General features: G+C 40.9%; 2 protein-coding genes across 3 annotated transcripts; both read left to right on the top strand.

Moving 5' to 3' along the window:
• The first annotated feature begins 5,540 nt into the window (after nt 1-5,540).
• Nucleotides 5,541-16,710, top strand: LOC138583791 (CTP synthase 1-like). The gene is made up of 18 exons (XM_069655787.1): nt 5,541-5,729; nt 6,890-7,070; nt 7,263-7,433; nt 7,626-7,726; nt 9,739-9,855; nt 10,040-10,123; nt 10,408-10,488; nt 11,074-11,225; nt 11,452-11,584; nt 11,780-11,868; nt 12,497-12,591; nt 13,606-13,668; nt 13,780-13,823; nt 13,913-14,009; nt 14,102-14,157; nt 14,308-14,404; nt 14,627-14,771; nt 15,423-16,710. Exons 2-18 carry the CDS (start codon nt 6,905-6,907, stop codon nt 15,505-15,507), a joined length of 1,776 nt encoding a protein of 591 aa, XP_069511888.1. The 5' UTR covers nt 5,541-5,729; nt 6,890-6,904; the 3' UTR covers nt 15,508-16,710.
• Nucleotides 16,711-17,807: 1,097 nt separating this feature from the next.
• rab42b (RAB42, member RAS oncogene family) lies at nt 17,808-21,326 on the top strand. 2 transcript variants are annotated; one of them, XM_069656057.1, is made up of 3 exons: nt 17,808-17,968; nt 18,270-18,489; nt 19,481-21,326. In XM_069656057.1, exons 1-3 carry the CDS (start codon nt 17,944-17,946, stop codon nt 19,926-19,928), a joined length of 693 nt encoding a protein of 230 aa, XP_069512158.1. In that variant the 5' UTR covers nt 17,808-17,943; the 3' UTR covers nt 19,929-21,326. The 2 variants fall into 2 exon arrangements, with proteins under 2 accessions (XP_069512158.1, XP_069512157.1); XM_069656056.1 differs by having other exon boundaries at nt 18,267-18,489.
• Nucleotides 21,327-21,758: the final 432 nt, after the last annotated feature.

The raw sequence follows: 21,758 nt of genomic DNA, 5'->3' as shown, positions 1-21,758 counted from the left end.
CTGGAGGGGGGTCTGCGGCAGTGGGGCGGAAAGAAAAAACAAAACACTGTCATCTGTTTTCATGGAGGTGGCAGAGGACCAGCCCCTCGCTGTGCTTTGGCTAGGGGGAAGAAGAGAGAGGGAGACGAAGGAGGAGAAGGAGTATGGGGGTTATGAGGTAGAGGAGATTGAAATGACAGGAAGAAGGAAGAGGAAACGTGCAGGTGGAAGTAAAGAGAGAGCCACATGCTAGGAGTTGGGTCAGGATAACAGCCGAGGATCATGGGATATTCTGGCCTCCGTAGGTGTACAAAGGCAGATCACAGATGACAGTGCAGTGGCATACCGGGCGCTGATCCAGGGTCTCGTCCCCCATGGGAAGAGTCTCTCTTTCACTCTATCTGAGTGTCTCTCTACCAATCTCTCACAAAACCACTCAGTTTCTTTTTCTCTCCATTTCACCTCTTCTCATCTCTCTATTGTCGTCCCTGCTCCCATGTTATCCTATAAACTCTCCCCCTCAACGCTTCTCCTCACTGGTGCTCATAATCAAATTAGGTTTGCTCCAAGTAGCGGGAGGAAACACTAACTCTCAGCGCAGGCACCAAGCAGACAACGCCCTTCAACTGACATTTGTTTTCTCAATAACTTGTGGCTTAGGCAATGAGGGGAGAATGGTAGATGTCACACTCCCACAAATGCGCGTGCACACACACACACACACACACACACACGTATAGCATAAACAGAGTATTACCCAGGTCTTAGACAATGACAACAAACAGTGTGGGTTTCCCCCCAGAGGTCTATGAGCTGGATTTCTCAGCAAGGCCATTGTCTCGCTCCTGTTTACAACCACACCTGACCTTGTTGTCACATGTGTCTCACAGAAGCTTGTATGGAATGCATATGAGAGTGTATAAGTGTGTGTGTGTGTGTGTGTGTGTGTGTGTGTGTGTGTGGACATGGGTGTTGGTGTCACTTAAGAGCTGAACTGAAGTGAACTGGAATATCTATTTTCTCATGTAAGAGTTGGTAGACATACATGTGACAATGACAATTAAAAGTTGATTCCTTTCATGGCAGGTGCATTCAAGAAATATTTGATAATGCTGAAATAGTGAATTATTTTGATTAATTAAATGAAGGAAAATTAATAAACAACAATATTGATGATTAGAAAAAACATTGTTGTCATTTAAATTTACTCATAATAAAAATCACTGAAGTCTGTTGGCTCTAGTTTTTATAGTGTCCAAATCTTTAGTTTTGTTTTATATCATTGTAAATTGAATATCTTGGTTAGACAACAAAAAGCTATTTAAAGTGGTAATCTTGAAGAGCTCAGTTTCTTTCTCTTTGGCGGCACCTGATGGCGATAAACGGTAATTGCAGGAGCACACTTCCCAAATATCCAAACAGTGTTGCATGTGTGACATCCACGGTTGGCTCCTTCAACTCTTTATTTTTATCCTCGCTGACGGTTGCTTTCCTTTTTAGACTGTTTGCCTTCATCTAAGCGTCATATTTGTTTCTTTTTCTTTGGATTTTCACTTATTTTTGAAGTTGTATCTGTAGTCATCGATTTTTTCTTCGTTTGTTCCGCCATAGTAGAAAGCAGCTGCTTAGCTCCGCCTACCCTCTCTGGCAGACTAACCACTGCTGGCTCATGGAAAACGCGTCATTAGCCCTTTTTACACTGCGGTTCCGCCTCAGCGCCGTAACAAAGCTCGGCGGTCATGCAGCCTTTGCCATTTTACATTGGACCAAGCAACGCCCGCCTAAAGCCGCCCCAGTGTGATTCTACATAGCGTTCTGCCGTTGGTGCACAAACAGGTGTAAACAAACAGCTTGGGCTTCAAATACACACACAGCTCTGTTCCACCCTGCTGGCCTCGCTGTTTACACAGACGCCGCTTCGCCTCTGTTACTACCTCTGACTTCACCCCACCATTCCGCCTCCGTGCATTTTACATAGAGGACGGAACGTAACAGAGGCGTAATAATTCCGCCTTGAACTGGCAGTGTAAAAGGGGCTACTAACTGGGCGCTGCTTGCGATTTTGTCAGCGAAAGTCGCCCCCGACACCCGGTCCATGATACTCTAAATGCAAAGGCTTTCATCAGGGGGCCATAGGCTCAATCACCATTGTGTTACCTCATTTGGCGATAGATCGTGACTTAACAGACATTTATTTAAATGAAACTCTTCAACATTATTACATTATAGACAGCACCTTGGACAACAGGAATTCCATTTTTTAGACGAAACAGTAAATGACATCATTAAAATGCAGATTGACCATAATAACATCAATATTTTTAACATACTTCACTCCCTGCTTCTTATGATAAGTGCACAACCCATTTATCCTGTCCGTCACCTGCTTTAAATTGTTAAGTGTGCTTTTGCTCTGCTGCAGCACTGCTCTGATCATCATTATCCATGCTACCCACATGCTTAACCATTTGCCGCCACAGCCACTGTTTATCCAACCCACCAAGCACATGAGCAGCCATAATGACACTAATTGCCCAAGAGCTCACTTTTCCTCTGAGTGCTTGTGTACTGCATTGTGCCTTAAGAGCCATCTGTGTCCCATCTTTAATCGATCTATCTTGCACATTCCAAAACTACAAGAGGACGGGGAGAGGCACAGCTCACATCCATTAATAATGTGGATTGGGTGCAGGGGGATGAAGGCTACTGTTTCTTTGTGTGTCTGTTTGAGAAGGGAGTGGGACCTCCCCGGCCCACTGGAGAGTTGAGAGAGTGAGGAAGCTCATGACATCTGACCCCTGGTGCTATCTAACTTCACAGGGTGGAGGTGAAGAATAGGCTGCCAACAGGAACTGATATTTCACTCTGGTAGAATAAAATCTTCCTCTAAGCCTGTGGACATTTTATTTTATATTTATATTTTTGTCATGGCGCTGTTGAGTTTATTCCTAAAATATAAAAACTAGTTAGAAGGGAAGATTAATTTAAATGTGAGTGAAAAAGGCCAAAGTATTTTGAAGTTATTTTCAATAAATGCCTGTGAAGTCTCCATCTAATGCCAGATGAGGTGGTACACTGATGATTAAACCACTGATGACAGCACTTGCATTTGCAGTATTACAAACTAGGTGACATTCCCTGGGAGAAATCAACTAACGCACAGTCACGCAATTTCCATCAACCAGCAGCGGTTGGTCTGCCAATGAGGGTAATTGGAGCTAACACAACAGACTTGCTCTTCAACTCACTTTGGTTTGAAGCACTGTATTGAGAGTTAACAATTGCCATAGCTCAAGTCCAAAAGCACACCTGCAATTACTGCTTATTGCCATAGGAGTCGCCAAAGAGAACTAAACAGAAATCTCTGACATTGTTACTTTCATAGAACTTCTTCTTCATGGGAATGTAAGTTGGCTGCCTTTTTCATCTGATTTGTGTCTCAATTATTAAATGGACTGCACTTGTATATAGCATTTTTAAACTACATGTCTATTCAGACACATTCATACACTGATGGCAGAGGCTGCTACGTAAAGTTCCCAACTGTCAATCAGTCATAACATTCACACATAAATTACTAATGGGGACATTTTGGGGTTCAGTGTCTTGCCCAAGGTAGACTGAGGGAGCTGAGGATCGAACCACCAACCTTCCAATTTAAAGACGACCGGCTCTACCACTGAGCCACAGCCGCCCCCATTAGCATCACAGTCATGTAATCATAGACTATGGACACAGAACTAACTAGATTAAGTTAGCTAACTTAGTTTATGAGGTTAAATGAGAAAATCAACACTCTCATGTGTGTATTAAAGAACCAGTGTGTAGAATACATTAGTAGCAAATACCTAATAAAAACTTTGTTGCATCGTACACACTGGAACTTTAAGTATGAAGCTGGAGCCAGGGAGCAATTAGCTTAACAGCTAGCTTGAGTCTTTCACAAGTTCAAAAATACACTTATATACCCGTTTGTGGTGGGAACTAACATGCAGAAATATACTGTGGCAAACAGAATCCAGTCTTTTGATACATTGTTTCAATTTTCTCAATTATAAATACAGCATATAAGCATCTTTTCCAAAATGTCAAACTACACGGTAAGAAGAGGAATTCCCCAACCACACTGAAATAAGAGTTTATAAACATGCCACTTCGTATTTTCACTTTGCAGTCATTGACAGAGCTCAGTGTCACAAGCCTGCAGTGCTATATATAATCTTATATCCATTATACTAGTAGGAAAGCCAATCAATTTTGAATGAGCTTCAATGTGATTTAGGTGGTCATATCAGGTCAAGTCTATTTCCACCCTTTGGAAGACTTATAGCCTGAAGTTATTTTCAGTGTTTCATTCAGACAACTCCTAACTCATTGGCCTTTCATTCATTGTTGTGACATTATATTATATGAATGCCACTAATATTATTAATTTACAAACATGGTTAAAGTCGGACATGTGACCAAAACACATACCAAAAAAAAGGCAATATTTTGCTGTATCGTTAGAAAATGGGAACATTTCATAGCTGGGTTGTACTGTGCACTGCCATCCACAGATGTGCTTTCAAAAAGAGGTGTTTTCAAGGAAGTGGAATTACCTTTGAATTGCCCTCTCTCTCTTATTTTGTCATTGCAGAGAGATAAGTGAAGCACAGTACCTCTTCGTGCAGGAGGTTAATGTGTGTCTCTGCTCACTTGTCAGATGTAATTGAAGGGAACAGCTTATGAAAATGAGGTGGCAGGGATGAGGTCTTTAATTAGATCAAGATCATGGACAGAAATGAATTAGAATCACCACTCTCATTACCCACAGCAAAAACTGGAGCAGCACGTCAGTGTGAAGGAAAACTTTAATATCTCACGGATAGTGTTAATGGTGCTTTGAGGGACCAGTGCTCTATTTTCTTTTGCTTCACTTACCCAAACCAGAATCTATGAGGATAACAATGCTTAAAGGAAGGTAATGTCTTTGTGGCGTATCTGACGCATTCATTTCCCCAATAAAGTCACTGGATTCAGTTTTTGTGAATAACTCATGCATGTAAAAATCTCAATTAAGCCTAGATAGAAGCTGTATAAGAAACATTGAACCCAGATGCCATCTAGTGGTGAGGCTGCACTTTGACAGAACAAATAAAAGGGTAGCAACCAACAGAATTATAGAATTGGAAATATTCAACATGTTTTACATGTAGAATTAAAAATATTTATGCAAAAAAAAAATTCCGTTATTAACATTAGTCCAAGAACCACCAGGGCAAATATGTCAACTCAAAATACAAGTACAAGAGAACATGATTATTTCAAAGAAGATGATCAATTTTTAATCAATGTCCAAGTTTTTACAATAATTTCCATTGACCTTGAAATACTTAATTCACGTTAATATAAATGAAGTCACGTGGTGGTGAAAACAGAGCTATTTAGAGAAATGTTTTCCCAGAATTCATTCTCTCAGTAACGTAACCCTGGATTCGTCCACCTGATTGGTGGATACTGTAGGCGGTAGTCTAATCTATGCCTGACAGCCCGAGTAGAGGGCATACAGCACCCCTTACAGCTGTAACGGAAGAAGACAAGCTGTGTCACTGAGGAAAGGGAGATATGTCAGCTTCTCCTACACGTGCTTCTACTGCAGCGAAAACGTGGGAACTGATGCTTTGTTAACAGAAGTTTGTTAAATTCAAGAGAAGTTGCTCAAAACAAACGTCGTCAACGCTTATCTTCCTCTTAGCCGTTAACGTTCGGTGAGTGTGTGGCTTTAAAGACGTTCATGGTGCTAAAGACAGTCAATGCTAATTTAAGTTAGATGTTGTTGTGTCAATCATGGTCAGTTAAACTCTACTGTTTGTCTGTGTTGTCGATTTACATTTATTTTCAAACAACCAAGTAAATATTAAGCCTGGAAACCGGCTATGACATAGTAAGTCTTGTGGGTATTGCGTAGCTTTGTTACTTACTTTAAGCTAGTCCTTTCGTGGTGTAAAGGCTTCGTATTCGATGTATTGAGCGCTCCTCTGTTGGCAGTTGCAATTGGCACCTTAATTATTTGACTAAACTGATGACCTAGTAAGCTAACAAGTCACTTTCTTTATACATGCGCGCTTGTTGTGTTCCTGGTATTTCCCGCCTTTTACTTTCATATCATGTGATTGAACACAATGTTCAACCGCCGGTGACTTGTCCTGTCAGCTACATATATACAGTCATTGGTCAGTTATGTCTGGGCAGTGTGGAGCTGGCAGTTGGTTTTCCAAACATTCTAAAGACAGCAACTAGCAACTGCCAACTTTAGAATGTTGAGGTGAATTGGGCATTTTATGGGCAGTGTGCAGTCACCTTGTGCAGATTTGACCAGCTTTAAACAAACACTTTGTTTTGGTTATGATACTTTTAATTCTACCGTGTTAATATACTCGTTCAATGTCACAATGCGCTTGTGTCTTGATAACTAGAATGCACATATTGATCCAGATGTGAACAATGGGTCAAGTTATAGCCACACCTCCAAGTGTCAAAACACAGCAATGTAACCTGTTGCAACTCATGTTGACACCTTAATGTTTGCTTTGTGAATTATATTTGTTAGATTTTGCCCCAGTTATAACGTTTGTATTTTCTTTGCATATAACTTGATCCAGTTAGAAAACACTTTTCATGAATTGCTTCTATATTAAAATGTAGTATGGTGAAAACGCCTGTAAATAAACTGTTGTATCTTTTTCAAATTATTATATGTCACTTGACGAACAGAACAACTCCCACACCACTGCACATTATGTCGGTATTGTATTGGATCTTAAGCTCGCATGTGGTTGAGCAGGTTGAGCTGGACGCACACCTTTTTGAAAAGTATTTTTGTGGTTGTTAACCAAATACAATATGTTGTCTTGTTTATTGTATTCAGTCTTCAGGTGCCACCATGAAGTACATCCTGGTTACGGGTGGTGTCATATCTGGTATTGGGAAGGGCATCATTGCCAGCAGCGTGGGAACAATCCTTAAGTCCTGTGGCCTTCACGTGACAGCCATCAAAATTGACCCATACATTAATATTGATGCTGGCACCTTCTCACCTTATGAGCATGGTGAGTCACTGAGTGCATTAAACAAGGTTTGCTGCTTGTTATTGTCTTTGATGTGTCATCTGTTATTTTTGTTTAATTGATCGTGAGGTTGGGTTGAGCAGTTAATATTTGACAAAACCAAACCATGTCATTTCTATTAAATGAAATCTGTCAATAACCCTGTGCTAAACAGATTTAATGTCTCGTGTATAGGTGAAGTTTTTGTTCTCGATGATGGCGGGGAGGTGGATCTAGACTTGGGGAACTATGAGCGTTTCCTGGACATCCGTCTTATCCGAGACAACAACCTCACCACTGGAAAGATCTATCAGTCCGTCATCAACAAGGAGAGGAGGGGAGACTACCTGGGCAAGACTGTGCAGGGTGAGTGAGTGCATCGACTGCCACTCATGGACGATTTATTCAAATTATGCATCCCCCTCCCATTAGTGAAAGTTTGATGCAGATAAATGCCTCACAGCTACACATTGTTCCTATTCATATTTTCCAATTTATGTGTATAGAAGGCGTAATTTCTCCAGAGATGTATTCAAATTTTCTGTGAATCTATTTCAGTGGTACCCCACATCACAGATGCAATCCAGGAGTGGGTGATGAAGCAGGCCAGGATCTCAGTAGATGATGATGGTGTGGAGCCACAAGTTTGTGTCATAGAAGTAAGTTGGTCTTAGGTACTTGTCTGTATGTAATGTATTTACATTTTTTGAGTAGAATGTTTTAGTTTTTGGCCTGAGTGTAGTCGGGCATGAAGCAAAAGAAAAACATTGGCATCATTCAGCAGGCAGCAGCTTCAGAAAAACGGATACATACACCTCGGGAAAAAATCAAGAGACCACTCCAAATGTTCCTTAAATCAGCATCTCTTTACATGTCATGACCAGCCCAATCCAGATCTGAACATCATTGAAAGTCTCCTTCAGTGACTTAGAAAAAGCAATCCACGCTTTCATCTCTTCCTGATTGATTATTGTAACTCCCTGTATGCTGGGATCAGCCAGTCATCCCTGCCCGCCTGCAACTGGTCCAAAATGCTACAGCCAGGCTGCTGACTGGTTCCAGGAAGAGGGAGCATATTGGTCCCAATTTAGCTTCTCTTCACTAGCTTCCAATCTGCTTCAGGATTGATTTTAAGGTTGCGCCTTTTGTATTTAAGGCCCTGAACGACTTGGCCCCCTCCTATATAAGTGACCTCCTCAGCCCTCACAAAACCTCCAGGCCCCTCAGATCTTCTGACACAGGTCTCCTAGCGGCCCTCTGCTCTGATTTTAAACTTAGAGGTGACTGCACTTTCTCAGTCAAGGCCCCTTGACTGTGGAATGGCCTTCCATCCTCGGTCAGGTCTGCCTCCTCCGTCGAACCTTTCAAAGCTCGCCTCAAAACATACTGGTATAGGCTAGCATTTGTGTCCCCATGTCCTGAATAGGCCGCCTGTTGTGTTTTTCTTTTGCTCTGTCTCATTGCTTTGGTTTTATGTATTGCTTCTGTTATGCGTTGTACAGCACTTTGGTCAGCTGCTGCTGTTTTCTAAATGTGCTTTATAAATAAACTGACTTGACTTGAATGTGATCAAGAGGAAGCTAGATGGTCACAAGCCATGAAACAAAGCCAAGCTGCTTGAATTTGGAATTTTGTGCCAAGAGTGTTATAACATCACCCAACAGCAATGTGGTTGAGAGCATTCCAAGATGCATGAACACTGTAATTAAAAAACAGATTATTCCACCAAGTATTGATTTATGAACTCTGAAACTTAAAACATTAGTATTCTGTTTAAATTCGAACATGAGCGTGTTTTCTTTGCATTATTCGAGGCATCTTTTGCTTATCTTAACCAGTTATCATTTGCTGCAAATACGAGACCTCAAAAACAGTATTTGATTTAGAAGTAGTGAGAAATGTTGTATACCAGAGAACCAGAGAAAAACATTTTTGCAGTAGTTTCTCTTTGTCCGGAGCTGTATGTAATAGTCAGTGAAGCAGATAACAAATACCATTTAGAAAAACAGAAGATAGGAGAGATTTAAAAACTGATTTCCCGAGGAGTGACTGTAAAACTGCTCGTTCTGGTATAAAGTGTTTGGCAATGTGTACTTAGTTTAACTATTTAATCCACAGTATATTTGCATCATAAAAACAAGCAAATCTTTCCAAAAAACGTTACATTTTTACCCATTAAACTCACAACACTGTAAAAAGTTAGTGCTCCTCCCCATTCGCTCATGTGAAAGGCCACAAACAGAGACAGAAATCTTGTTTTTGTCATGGACGTCTGAGACAAATATAATATCGATGTGGCAAGAATTATGAAATCTGCCTACTGAAACCCTGAGAATATATGTAGAGATAAAGGACATGTCTCAGCAGGATTTATCTTCAGCTGGTGATACTGTTGTCTAACTTTGTTTTGCTTCTGTTTAAAGCACTCTGTGTTAAAAGCTACTGTATGAATAAACTTGCCTTGCCTGCCTGGCATCCAGCAGTTCTTTACTTCTGGCAAACATCAAAACCTGCTCTGACAGTACAACGGCTCAGTACAGCATGACATTTAGTACTTTTGAAGGCTGTGTCAGTGTTGTGTAAGAGTCTGCAGAGAACCAGTGTGTGTGTTGTGTGTCTGTGTGTTCTCACGTGCAGTTCTGTGATATAAGATGCTGTTTTGTGTCAACAGCTGGGAGGCACAGTGGGGGACATTGAGAGTATGCCCTTCATCGAGGCCTTCAGACAGTTCCAGTTCAAGGTGAAGAGGGAGAACTTCTGCAACATCCACGTCAGCCTGGTGCCACAGGTATGGTGCAGTGGTATTTGTCACTACATATAAAAACAAATATAACTGCAGGATCACAACTACATTTTTCATATTTGTGCTATACGTTTACAAATGATTTTAATAGAACAGTACATAAAGAACATGGTTTATTGCTGCACATTTATGCTAGAATTTGAGGTGAATTTGCTTCTGTGCCCCTCAGCCAAGTGCCACAGGCGAGCAGAAGACCAAACCGACCCAGAACAGTGTCCGAGAGCTCAGGGGGCTCGGCTTGTCTCCAGATTTGGTGAGTCAGATCACAATTTCCTTTTATACTTAAAATTCCCCCCCTGCACTCCAGACATAAACAGGCCATTCATCTACTATCCCTTTATGTGTGAATGTAAATGTCCTATGAGATTGATCTATAACCAATAATTCTTGTTTTATATTTATGTCATAGTGTACACAACTACATTCACTCTTACATAAAATCTAATATATGAGGATCAGATAGAATAGACTAGATCGGAAGACCGGTCCCTGGACTTGTCTTAGATTATGATGAAAATGTATATATATATTTTTCAGATCATGTGCCGCTGTTCAACACCCCTTGAAACTGCTGTCAAGGAGAAGATCTCCATGTTTTGTCACGTGGAGCCCAGTCAGGTAAAGTGCTTTTCTTTCTAAGACAAACAACCTCCCTTAGAGCGCCGAGTGTAAAGCATGCTGCTAACGTGATTAGTGAGCTAGAGCAATTCACAACACCTCCTATCATAATTATTATTATAATTTAGTATTAGGTAATACATGATTTAGCTATACTGTGGACATCAGTTGGATATGAGCTAAGTAAGGGCAACCATTGCTTAACTGTATGGTAGAACTTTTAAGGTTTAGGGATATTTATTAAATCGTCATTTGATGTGTGAACGGCTTTGGCTTGTCAGTTGGTAAGCTTTCTGCCAGTACCATGTGACTGGATTGTTTCAATATCCCATGAACACAAAGCTCTAGCATGTATTATGATCTCTTTGAACACTTGAATGTTGAAAATCATTAGAAATTAAACGTATCACAAAAGCCTCCACAAATTAAATATACTATACCCCATGATTTGTGTAATTGTTTTCTAATTTCCAACAGTAAAGGTTGGACGGTTCAGCAAGTTTATGTTGTTGCTAAATATAAACATTGCTCGGCCCTAGTTTTAACCTATGCAGCTGAAATAACACATTTTATTATTGTTTCCAGGTGATCTGTGTCCACGATGTCTCCTCAGTCTACAAAGTGCCGCTGCTGCTGGAGGACCAGGGGCTTGTGAGCTACTTCTGTCAGCGGCTGGACCTGCGTATCGAGATGAGGCCCAGAAAGATGCTGACGAAGTGGAAGGAGATGGCTGACAGGTCAGGCTGTTTATCTTTGCCTCAACTGTTTGTCTTGCTCACGATCTTACTTCGACTTTACAGCCATGAAGCAGTGAGTTTAGTTGACCAGGCACTTTGTCATTTCTTGAAATTGACTATAGACCAAAAGATTCATCGCTACAGCACACAGTGGAGGTTAACTCATTGAGCATTGAACTCTGTGTGATGCACCAGGTGAGTAACTGTGGATCATTTCCCTCTTTAGATCTGACCGTCTCTTGGAGAGTGTTTCCATAGCCCTGGTGGGGAAATACACCAAGTTATCTGACTCCTACACTTCTGTTATCAAGGCCCTCGAGCACTCAGCACTCGCCATTAATCACAAACTACAGGTCAAGGTATGCAAACATTTCACAGGTTTGTTTTTTATGCTGTTGTTAGTCTAACTTCTCTGTTGTTTATGTTTTGTTTGTTGTTAGAATCACTTTTGAAACTGGCATAAGCGCTAACATTTGCCCATATTTAGTATTTATCCTGTTGGCCGTGATGTTTACTAATCTCCTTCCAAATGATGCTGTTTGTTATTATCGCAGTACATAGACTCAGCCGACCTGGAGACCACCACTCTGCAAGATGAGCCAGTGAAATACCACGAGGCCTGGCAGAAACTGTGCAGTTCTGAGTGAGTAGACAAACCTTGGAGAAGGCAGGTGCCAGTGGCCTTGGATGATGTTTGAATATTACAACAAAGTTGACTTTTATACCCCGATGATGCAAAGTTACCATATGTGCCACTTGGTGGCAGCAGAGTGCTGTCACACCCAGTGGTTTCTGCAGCTTCATTAAAGGGTCAGTCACATCTGCGCTTTTTAGAAATTCATTTTATTTCATCTTCATGTTTTTTTTACGCCTGCGATGAGCTTTAAAAGTTTTACTGCAAAAATTAAAAGTATAAAATTTGTGAGTCCTGTAGCAATTTTAAATGCTTATCAGATTATGCACAATTATTTCTTAACACATAAAAACACTAAGGTTTGGGAATGGATGAAGCATAACAAAGATAATTGTTTCGTGTGACTGGGGAGGGGGGGTGCAATTAAAAGCCTTTTTATTGGCAAAGTTAAAAGCAAGAACATGTCTAATCTCCATCATCACCTTCAATTACAGACACATTATTGTTTCTGCATAGTATCCCTAAAAGTCAGCCTCTTATACTATCCTTGTCTGTCATAACTCTGGTGTCATTAATATGTCTCTGTATATGGGCTTTTATGTTTTATAATGTTTGTCATTCCTCTCTTCCCCCACAGCGGTGTGTTGGTACCAGGAGGTTTCGGTGTGAGAGGGACAGAAGGAAAGATTCTGGCTATTAACTGGGCGAGGAAACAGAATAAGCCATTCCTGGGTAAACTACTTTATCTTATTTGTTACGCATTCTCTTTTATTTAATCAAATTGTTAGATTTCCTGCTTAAGAGAACCTGTTAAAGACTAGACATAAAACATGTTGGTCCCTCCTATGTGTCTAGTGTCGCTAAGGGTAATGCAATAACTCTTAATAATCAGCTTCATACTTGCATAACTGTGCATAAAACAACAGAATTAATAGCCTTAGATTCTAAGAAGTTGTTTGTGCTTTGGACTTGGCCGTGTTCTGCTGTACAGCACTGAATCACAGTGAATGTAGTTAATATTGATTTAAACAAATGCATGCAATGTATTTCACCACCTTACTTCAACACTCTGAAATCATCTCATGCGCAGCCCAGAGTATTAGGAAGCTGCATTATAAGTTTAATGGCTATTACCTGTATGGCAGCATCATGCTGTGAAATGCTTTTATGCAACCGGGTCTGGAAGGTTTATAAAAAGCAAAATGACTTTGGAAAAATACAGAGTACTTTAAAGAAAAGATGCCACAAAGAAGAGTCACTTGGGAGGAAATGCATTATTCTGCAAAATATAAAGGTGAAGCTATATGGGCAGTTCAATAACTCTGCTTTTACATGGTGTGAGTAGTTATGTAAAGACGAATGAGAAACAGAAATTATTTTCAGGTGTGTGCAGTTTTTACAAGCCCGCTCTATTCAATAAATCCTGAAGGGCAGGAGTACTCGTATAACCAGTTAGTTTATTTTTGTATGTAATCTACGTCCATTTGTAAAGATTTGTTGTTACTTTGACATTAAAGAATCTTTTTTTTGCTCAGCTTAACTGCATCCACTTAAAACATTCAAAGCTTAAAAATAATGAAAAGGTCCGGTGAAGGCTTTTTATAAGTGTATAATCATATGCTAATACAGTAGTGTTAGTTGTGTAAGTGCTCTGCACGGTAGGGATCTTGTTCAGTCTTTCTATATTTATGAATACTTACAATAGCTCTCATTATGCAAGAATCCTGCTGCTCTTGTTTTGTGCAGGGGTGTGTTTGGGCATGCAGCTGGCAGTGTGCGAGTTCGCTCGCAATGTTCTTGGATGGGAAGGTGAGTTGAGGACAACGTTAAAAAGCATTTGATTCCTATGGTTTCCATTTTTTATGGTGAAATAACCCAAGACCTGAATGGAGCTTTGATCACTTTGGCTTATCTTTGCAGATGCCAACTCCACAGAATTTAATCCAGAGTCCAAACACCCAGTGGTAGGTTATCTTTTTCTGCCATGCTTTATAGCATCACACCAGCAGCGTCTTCACCAGAATGCTTCTAACATCTTGTGTGATGTTGACAGGTGATTGACATGCCCGAGCATAACCCAGGACAGATGGGCGGGACCATGAGGTTGGGAAAGAGGCGGACTATTTTCAAATCCGACACCTGTGTAATGAGTATGTATCCATCTTTAAATTAATGGTGAACTGTTTACTTTTGGTCTTTCCAGTCTTTGTTCCTAATGATGATTGATATTTCATTGTTCCAGGAAAACTGTACGGAGATGTGGAATATGTTGAGGAGAGGCACAGACACAGATTTGAGGTAGATTTGTCTCCATTTCAGGGACTGAGATTTCCTTTAAAACCTTACTGTTTTTCATCTTTGTGCTCAAATTTCATGTTGAAGTATTCTAATCTTAAATCCATTTTTCTCCATATCCTTTTTGAGTCATTGAACCTTTGTCCATTTCAGGTGAACCCAGAGCTGAAGCACCACTTTGAAAAGAAGGGCCTTCAGTTTGTCGGCCAGGACGTGGTAGGAGAGAGAATGGAGGTCATAGAGTTGGAGGGTGAGTAGAAATATTCACTATGCTCTTGCTAATGACTACATTGTGGTTATAATACCGGTCTACTCCTTGGGATGTACTTTCTTCAACATGCATTCACTTAAATTGTCCTCCTTTGCTTTCATATAAATGAATGTCAGCAATATCTTTTACATAAGTTACATGGTTCCTGTCTATGTATGCTCATGCAGTGGAAGTGAAGATGTGTGCGTCTTTATTTTTCAGATCATTGTTACTTTGTCGGAGTGCAGTACCATCCAGAGTTCACATCAAGGCCCATCAAACCTTCTCCTCCGTACTTTGGTCTCCTGCTGGCTGCTGCAGGAAAACTCCCGGGCTACCTGACCAAGGGTTGCCGCCTCTCTCCACGGTACGTTCAGACTCAGCAGTGTGTTATGATAGTTTTATCTGGTGGAAATTTAAACTAAAGCAGTGAATAACTGCATGATGCTGCAGCAGCTCAAAGTCTAGCTCTACCTATCATATTTTTCTGCAGTTTACAATAAATGTATCAGTGAATCAAAGTGTCATTTCAGTACTTTATATCCATCTTGTCAGGCTAAAAGATTTTTTGAATTCAATTTAAGAGTGCTTCTTTTGGGAGTGGTCTTAAATCAAATTTAAAGACTTGAAATATATTTTTTAAATTTAATCTGTAAACCAACTTTAATGCTGTCTGGTCAGGTCCGCCTTTAGCTTTGATTGGAACATGACATAGATGGGTGAAGTTAAGCTTCTGTTACCAAAGTGGCCAAAGTATTTACCATGCACCTCACAGAATGTGTTCAAACTTAGTTGACTTGTCAACATGAATGGAAATTTACAAGCATATTTTTATGCAGTGTCATAATCTACCCTCATATATTATTATGCAATGCAATTACATCCGAACCCCCATGGGTGTTACAGCCGCAGTTTACAGCGACACTTTGTCATCAATGCACCTTCAATCACAATAAAGCTATCCCTGTCAGGCATTACTGCTGTAATAGAGCTTTTATGAATTCATCTTTCATTGCAGGGACACTTACAGCGACCGCAGCGGCAGCAGCTCTCCCGAAGCCGATTTCCCCGATCTCAAGTTCCCCTCTTTGTCCTCAGACTAAAGCAACCATGGCTGTGTTTGTGTCACTCATGCAGAAAAATGCAAGGCCCAAGAAAAATGCTGGTCTGCGCTAAACTGACGCTGCAAACCCGACATTTTTTTAGCGGTTTTTACACTCTGATTGGTACAAGATGTAGATATTTTATTTTATTATGCCAAGAGTTGTTGTGGAAAGGTAAAGGGACGTTTTGCCTATGATTCTGCAGGGATTTACAGTTGTTGCAGTTGTATGACAGTGATTAAGGAGGAATTGTAAGAAAATATATGAACATTGTGGAATAGCTGTTTTTTGGGTAGGAATCAAGATTATTTTGGGCAACCATGCTGCAAATCCATCTAATCACTGTATGAACACACTGATAAGAAACATGACTTTATATCTTTGTTTGCATCTTTTATTGCTAATTTGTTTCCTGTATGTTCAACAATTAGACGTTTCAGTGATACATTTACCTCTTTGAAATGTTTGTTATTGTGTGTCTTACAGGTTTATTGGATGTATGAATGTATGTCTCCTTTTAGGTTTAATACTAGCTCAGTTATAACACTCATTCAGGGTTACTACACTGTTATTACAAGTGTGCTTCTGTTACTGTATGGTAAATATGGTTTTAATAAAGTGAATTGTTTTGGTAGCAGCCCATATCACAATCAGTTTCTTTATGAAGGTTGTAATATGATAATTTGTGCACTTTGGATGTTTGAGCTCGCTGGTAATGTTGCATGACTTTTATGTTTGAGACCTTTAGCCTGCTGACATCAATCATCACTGTTTTGCCTTTTACTGCCGCATCTGACCCAGAACTTCCCAAAATGAATCATGCTGATGCACAGTCATCTGACGATCCAGGCCAATTACAGCGAAACCTGAGTCAACAGTGATAGCAGAAAAGACCGCTTGGGAAATGAAATCTGATGTCTTTCAAAGGGAAACAAAAACATGGATTTGATCTGAAAACATCAGCAGCAGCCAACTGTGGATGATGAGCATCAAGCTTCCAAGTTACATTTTCGCTTGTAGTCTGAGTAGCAGTAATTCCCAACTGGACATGGGTAGTTAAAAATGCTGCTGATGCCTTCATTTATCTGTTTGTGACATAAATGTATTAAACAAATGTATTTTTATATTTATGAAGCGCAGATGCACGTGTCATGTGATGTGTTTGTTCATTCTGAATAAATATATTTGTATTCCCCTTGACAATCTGCCCTTTGTTCAGTCGAGCTGACAATCACACCAAAGTATAAAAGATTCTGAGAGAATTATTCTCTCATGTCTTACATTGAATAAAAAGCTTTGTATTCACTGAAGGCAATATTTCCTGCCAGGAGGGGCTGGAGCCAATCCCAGCTAGATTGGCGAGAGGACTGATCACCAGTCAATCACAGAGATGACACAGAGACGGACAACTGTTCACACTCACACCTGCGGGCAATTTAGAGTAACCGATGAACCTAACGAGCATGTCTTTGGACTGTGGGAGGAAGCCAGGGAGCACCACACAGAAAGGCCCATCTCGTCTGAACTAGGAAACTTCTAGCTGTGAGGTAACAGCGATAACCACTGCACCACCATGCATAAATACCCCAGGTGTATTTATTAATATAGAAAACTAAAAGTCTGTTGCCTCTAAAGGCTGAACTATTAATTACACCCCACAATATGAAAAGGCTGCACTTGTGGTTTACTGGAATTATGTAAACAAAGCCAGAACACAATTACTTAGTGTTAATAAACGGTTGTGTTGAAATTTGTACCACAGATTGCACTTTCAATGAGCAGCACCTTTGTTAAATACTAAAATAGCCACACTGACTAAAGTAGGTAGACAGATTGTCCGAAGGTCAAATATGTAATGTAAACATACCAACAAATCTATTGTAGAACATGACCTGCACATCCTGAGCCTCTCCTAGCACTTCCCAGGGATTGTCCTGCTGCATTGTTATCAGCTTCCCTTTTTCAGGCTGTGATGTTCACTCCACGTAGACGACCATAAAGTCATAAGAGTAGCTGCAAATTGCTTGTGCAAACAGTCTCCCTCACTTTGTATGATTGTTAATGATGACATGTTGTTATGAGCTGCTGACGGCAGGAAACTGCCAGTTTGCCTTGATATGGTATTAACTACTACTTCCTTATATCCTCCTATCCAACAGATGGCCCTCCCTTTCCTCACCAGCCCTCCCTGCGTCCTTGTGCTCTTGCCCCACCTTTTGTCAAGTATCAACAGGCAAACTTTCGTCCACACCCCTGCACACACACTCACAGCTCACTCATGCCCATGCTTACGGTAGCAGTCTAAGTTCAGCCATACTTGGATCTACTTTCTGGCAAGGATTCCTGTACATACCTGCCTTATAGGATTTAAGGAACCAGCATCGGAATGAGACCGAGAGACCTGAGCTGCAGACATCTATGGCATAAGAGTTTGGGATGACTTCAGACAAAGACTTCTCTGGTGATTGTGAGATTCATAAGGAGTGGCTATCGTGGTTGTTTCTCAACTTTTGGAGCATCAAAGACAGGAAACCAACCTGTTGGAAGCTGGTGTGGGATTGCTAGCCTCTTGCAGCTCTTTCTTTCCCTCTTTCTCCAACGTTTGATTCCTCATCTGCCATTCCTAACCTTACTTGACATCCCTTAACAATTATTGCACTATATAACTTCTTTTTTTCCTCTTTCTAACAACTTCATCTCAAACTTCTGCATCCCCACAAGGCTTCTTCACCTTTTAACCCCTCTTTTCCCACCTCCAGCAGCGATGGACCTGACTTTGTGGCAGTACCAGTTCCGGATCATCATGCTGGGGGACTCCACAGTGGGGAAATCCTCGTTGCTGAAGCGCTACACTGAAAACTTGTTCTTAGAGTCCATCAACCAGACGGTGGGTGTGGACTTCTACGTTCACTTCCTGGAGGTAGAGCCAGGCGTACGAGTGAAGCTGCAGTTCTGGGACACAGCTGGGCAGGAGAGGTTCAGGTGAGGATACAGTCGCTTTGATGCCACATTTGGGGACGAGCTTCTGTCTTCCACATTGGTGCCAGTCACAGCTAAACATATCTCCAAGTTCTGATTTGGGATTATTGGATTCTGTGCTCCATTGGGTGCCATAATATACAAAATAGGCCTTCTTGCAGCACATTTCTCTGCCTGTTTTTGGGACAGTTAAACAAACATTCGTATGATGATTATTTTAAAAAATGACTCACATGAATGCAAATATTCAATCCAAATAAACCTTCACAGGTTATTCCATTCACAACGGATCTGCTCATCAGTGTTTGCTTTCAGCTAAGACTGTCTATCAACTCTGACATCCTCCTAAGACCAGTGTGCATATAAGCAGTATGTGCAATGCTCAGAGTAGAGAGCGCAGTTCTTTGGAAAGGCATTATTCTTCCTGCTCAGCAACTTTAATGAAAACATTTAGGCGTAACATGCTTCATTCTGTCTCTAAATTCATTATTTCACTTCTCCAGTTGAATGAAGCGTAACAAATTGCAAACTGTGCCTGTTTGTGTGTGCCGCCTCTCTGCACGGTATCTGTAGCCAGCTAATCCCACATGAGTCAGCGAAAAGCTCGGCCAAATCAGGTTTGTTTTCATGCAAAAAGTCTTCTTATGAAGAAGTTACTTTCTACTACTTGGCTGCTGGGAGGGCCCTTTAGTAAGGCTTTCCTTTGGTTTAAACATTCGGTGACTCATGGGGCAAGTATGTGCCTCTTGACAATTTCATGATTAGAGAAAAGTAAAGCGGTTATCAAGTTTCTTACAATGAAACAGACTTTTGTCAATCTGCTTATCTTGAAAAGCTCAACTCAAACAGTGCAGAAAATCAGCTGATTATGTACTCACTGGAACAGGAAATAAGCAAGTGCACTATGCACAACCTAGTGAGGGCTTTGGGAGGTTTTCATGTGTTGAAATTCAAACCTCGTACTTCATTGTTTTTCTCCTATTTCCTTCCTCAGGTCAGTGACCCGCTCTTATTACCGCAACTCTGTCGGAGGCCTGCTGGTGTTCGACATGACCAACCGACCCTCTTTTGACCACATTAAAGAGTGGCACGCGGAGGTGTGCGAGCGAGTGCAGCCACACAGGGTTCTGTTCATCCTGGTGGGCCAAAAGAGTGACATGGATGCGGAGGGGGGGAGAGCAGTGAGTCGTGAAGAGGCAGAGAAACTGGCCGGACAGCTGGGGGTGCCCTATGCTGAGGTGTCGGCCAAAACAGGCCAGAATGTGAGGGAGGCTTTCGAGCTGCTCACTCGGCGGGTCTACCAGGGCCTGATGAGCGGGGAGGTGGAACTGCAAGAGGGCTGGGATGGAGTCAAGTGTGCTACTCCTCAGTCTCTGCAGGCACAGAGAGCCAACCTGGCACAGGCCGGCACGGCCCCAAAGAACAAGAAGTGCTGTGAATAACATGGACTGGGGTGGTGACCCTGTATCATGAGACACTGATGACACTGTGAAGTCAAAAACCATTTTGTGATGTAAGAGCCGATTTGAGGAAACATTTTGTGATTTTTCATGTACAATACTTGCAAAGATTTAACTTAAAAAAGGTTCTGTGTAATAGATGTGTTTAAAAATGACAGCAGCATGGTCGGTCAGTCAGTCCATCACACTGATCTAGACTTCAATATCCATTAAACTTAAAAACTAGAGGATGGATTGCCATGACATTTTTCTTACAGACATTTATGGCAGCCTATTAAGAGGATCATTTCCTACTGACTTAGGAAATCCCCTGACTTGTCATAGGCGCACCAGAAGTTGACATTTGGTTTTGGGTAAAATGTCACAACACGTGTTTTGAAGTGTTGCAGTTGGATTTGCTAAATTGGTGTTCGAAAGGCGCCATCATCAGGCCAAGTTTGCCATTCAGCAAATGCTTTGGCTATGACCCAAATAGCTGTAAAACAGCTGAACTCCATGCTTGGTGCCAATTGGCAAATGTTTTCACCACAAAGTTGGTTAAAGTGTCATCACCACTGTCAGCTACTGATGTTAGCGCTAAGCTCAAATTGGGCTTACTCCTGTCTTACAAGCAGCATAGTTATAGATGTATCCTTAAGCTAAAGAAGTAGTGTATTTAAGACTTTGAAATAGTCAACAGATTCATGCTTTTTTGTAAGACGTTAGGCCAGACAAATCTGGACTGATGAGGACATTGCTTCTCTCAGTTTAAGGCAGGGGACGGCATCTCTGCCATATTCAATCCTTAAGGGTGGGATACAATCGCATACTCTTTAACACTGATTTTTGAACCCTTAAACATATACAGTGAATAAATGGCTCAGGTCATATCTTGTTGAGGATTGCGGGTTGGTATTGGTTTATTTCAGTGAGTCACAGACAACTTTAGGTCAAAGAAATTCAGCTTGTGCTCCTCAAATCACATTTCCGGGCAGAAATTGGCAGTTCTTGTTCCTGTTGTTCTGTCCATGAGTGGCGGCAGTAAAACTTTTGGTTCCCCTGGCCGAGATAAGAAACATCAAACTAGGCCTCCATGCGAGTTTATCTTTTGGGCCTTAGTAATTGTCTGGAAAAGGATTTGTTGCATCACCAATAATTGCACAGCAGTGTTTTCTGGTGATGTTGTTGAAATTAATTAAAATAAAAACTCTGGGGCACTTTTGGGATATTGTGTTTTTTGAATTGTTGTGGCATGTTTCCATAGCAATTACTGCATTCTGAGTCCCTGTAACCAGAACACAATTGAATTTGCTACTAAAAGACACCCAGACAGGTTAATTGTAGTGTCTGTATACTGGTTCGTATCCTTGGCAATCTGCAAATAAACAGCAACCGAACTGATTACATTTCATAATTTTAAATGCTTGGCCTCCAATGGACCTGTTAAAACTTCAGTGTAGTCTTGTATCTGAATATTGGCCTATTGCTTTTATAACTGCTGGTATCTCCAGTCAGAAATGGAGAACCAACGACATGTAGAACGAGTGATCCAATTCTCAATGAATAGAAGTATGCAGATAATTTGCACGGTAATAACCTTTCCAATTGACTCAATTATATACCTTTCTTATGTAGAACCAGGGGATACATGATATACAATGTCATTACAGTCTGGCAATAGATGCCATACTCCAAAACATCTGGTTTTATAACATGTATTTTCCTTTTTTTAATCTGATATTGTGAAGTCAATATCTTGGGACCCTGTCTTCTACCTTTACCTTGATGCAATTAGCGGGAATAGAAAAAAGTAAAAATACACTTTACAGGCAT

The sequence above is a fragment of the Semicossyphus pulcher genome, unplaced genomic scaffold, assembly GCF_022749685.1.
Source record: "Semicossyphus pulcher isolate SPU_LCO1_2020_fin unplaced genomic scaffold, fSemPul1.0.p SCAF_9, whole genome shotgun sequence".
NCBI classification, from domain to species: Eukaryota; Metazoa; Chordata; class Actinopteri; order Labriformes; family Labridae; genus Semicossyphus; species Semicossyphus pulcher.
The sequence above is the reverse complement of the archived record's forward strand: the minus strand, read 5'-3'. Positions and strand labels throughout refer to the sequence as shown.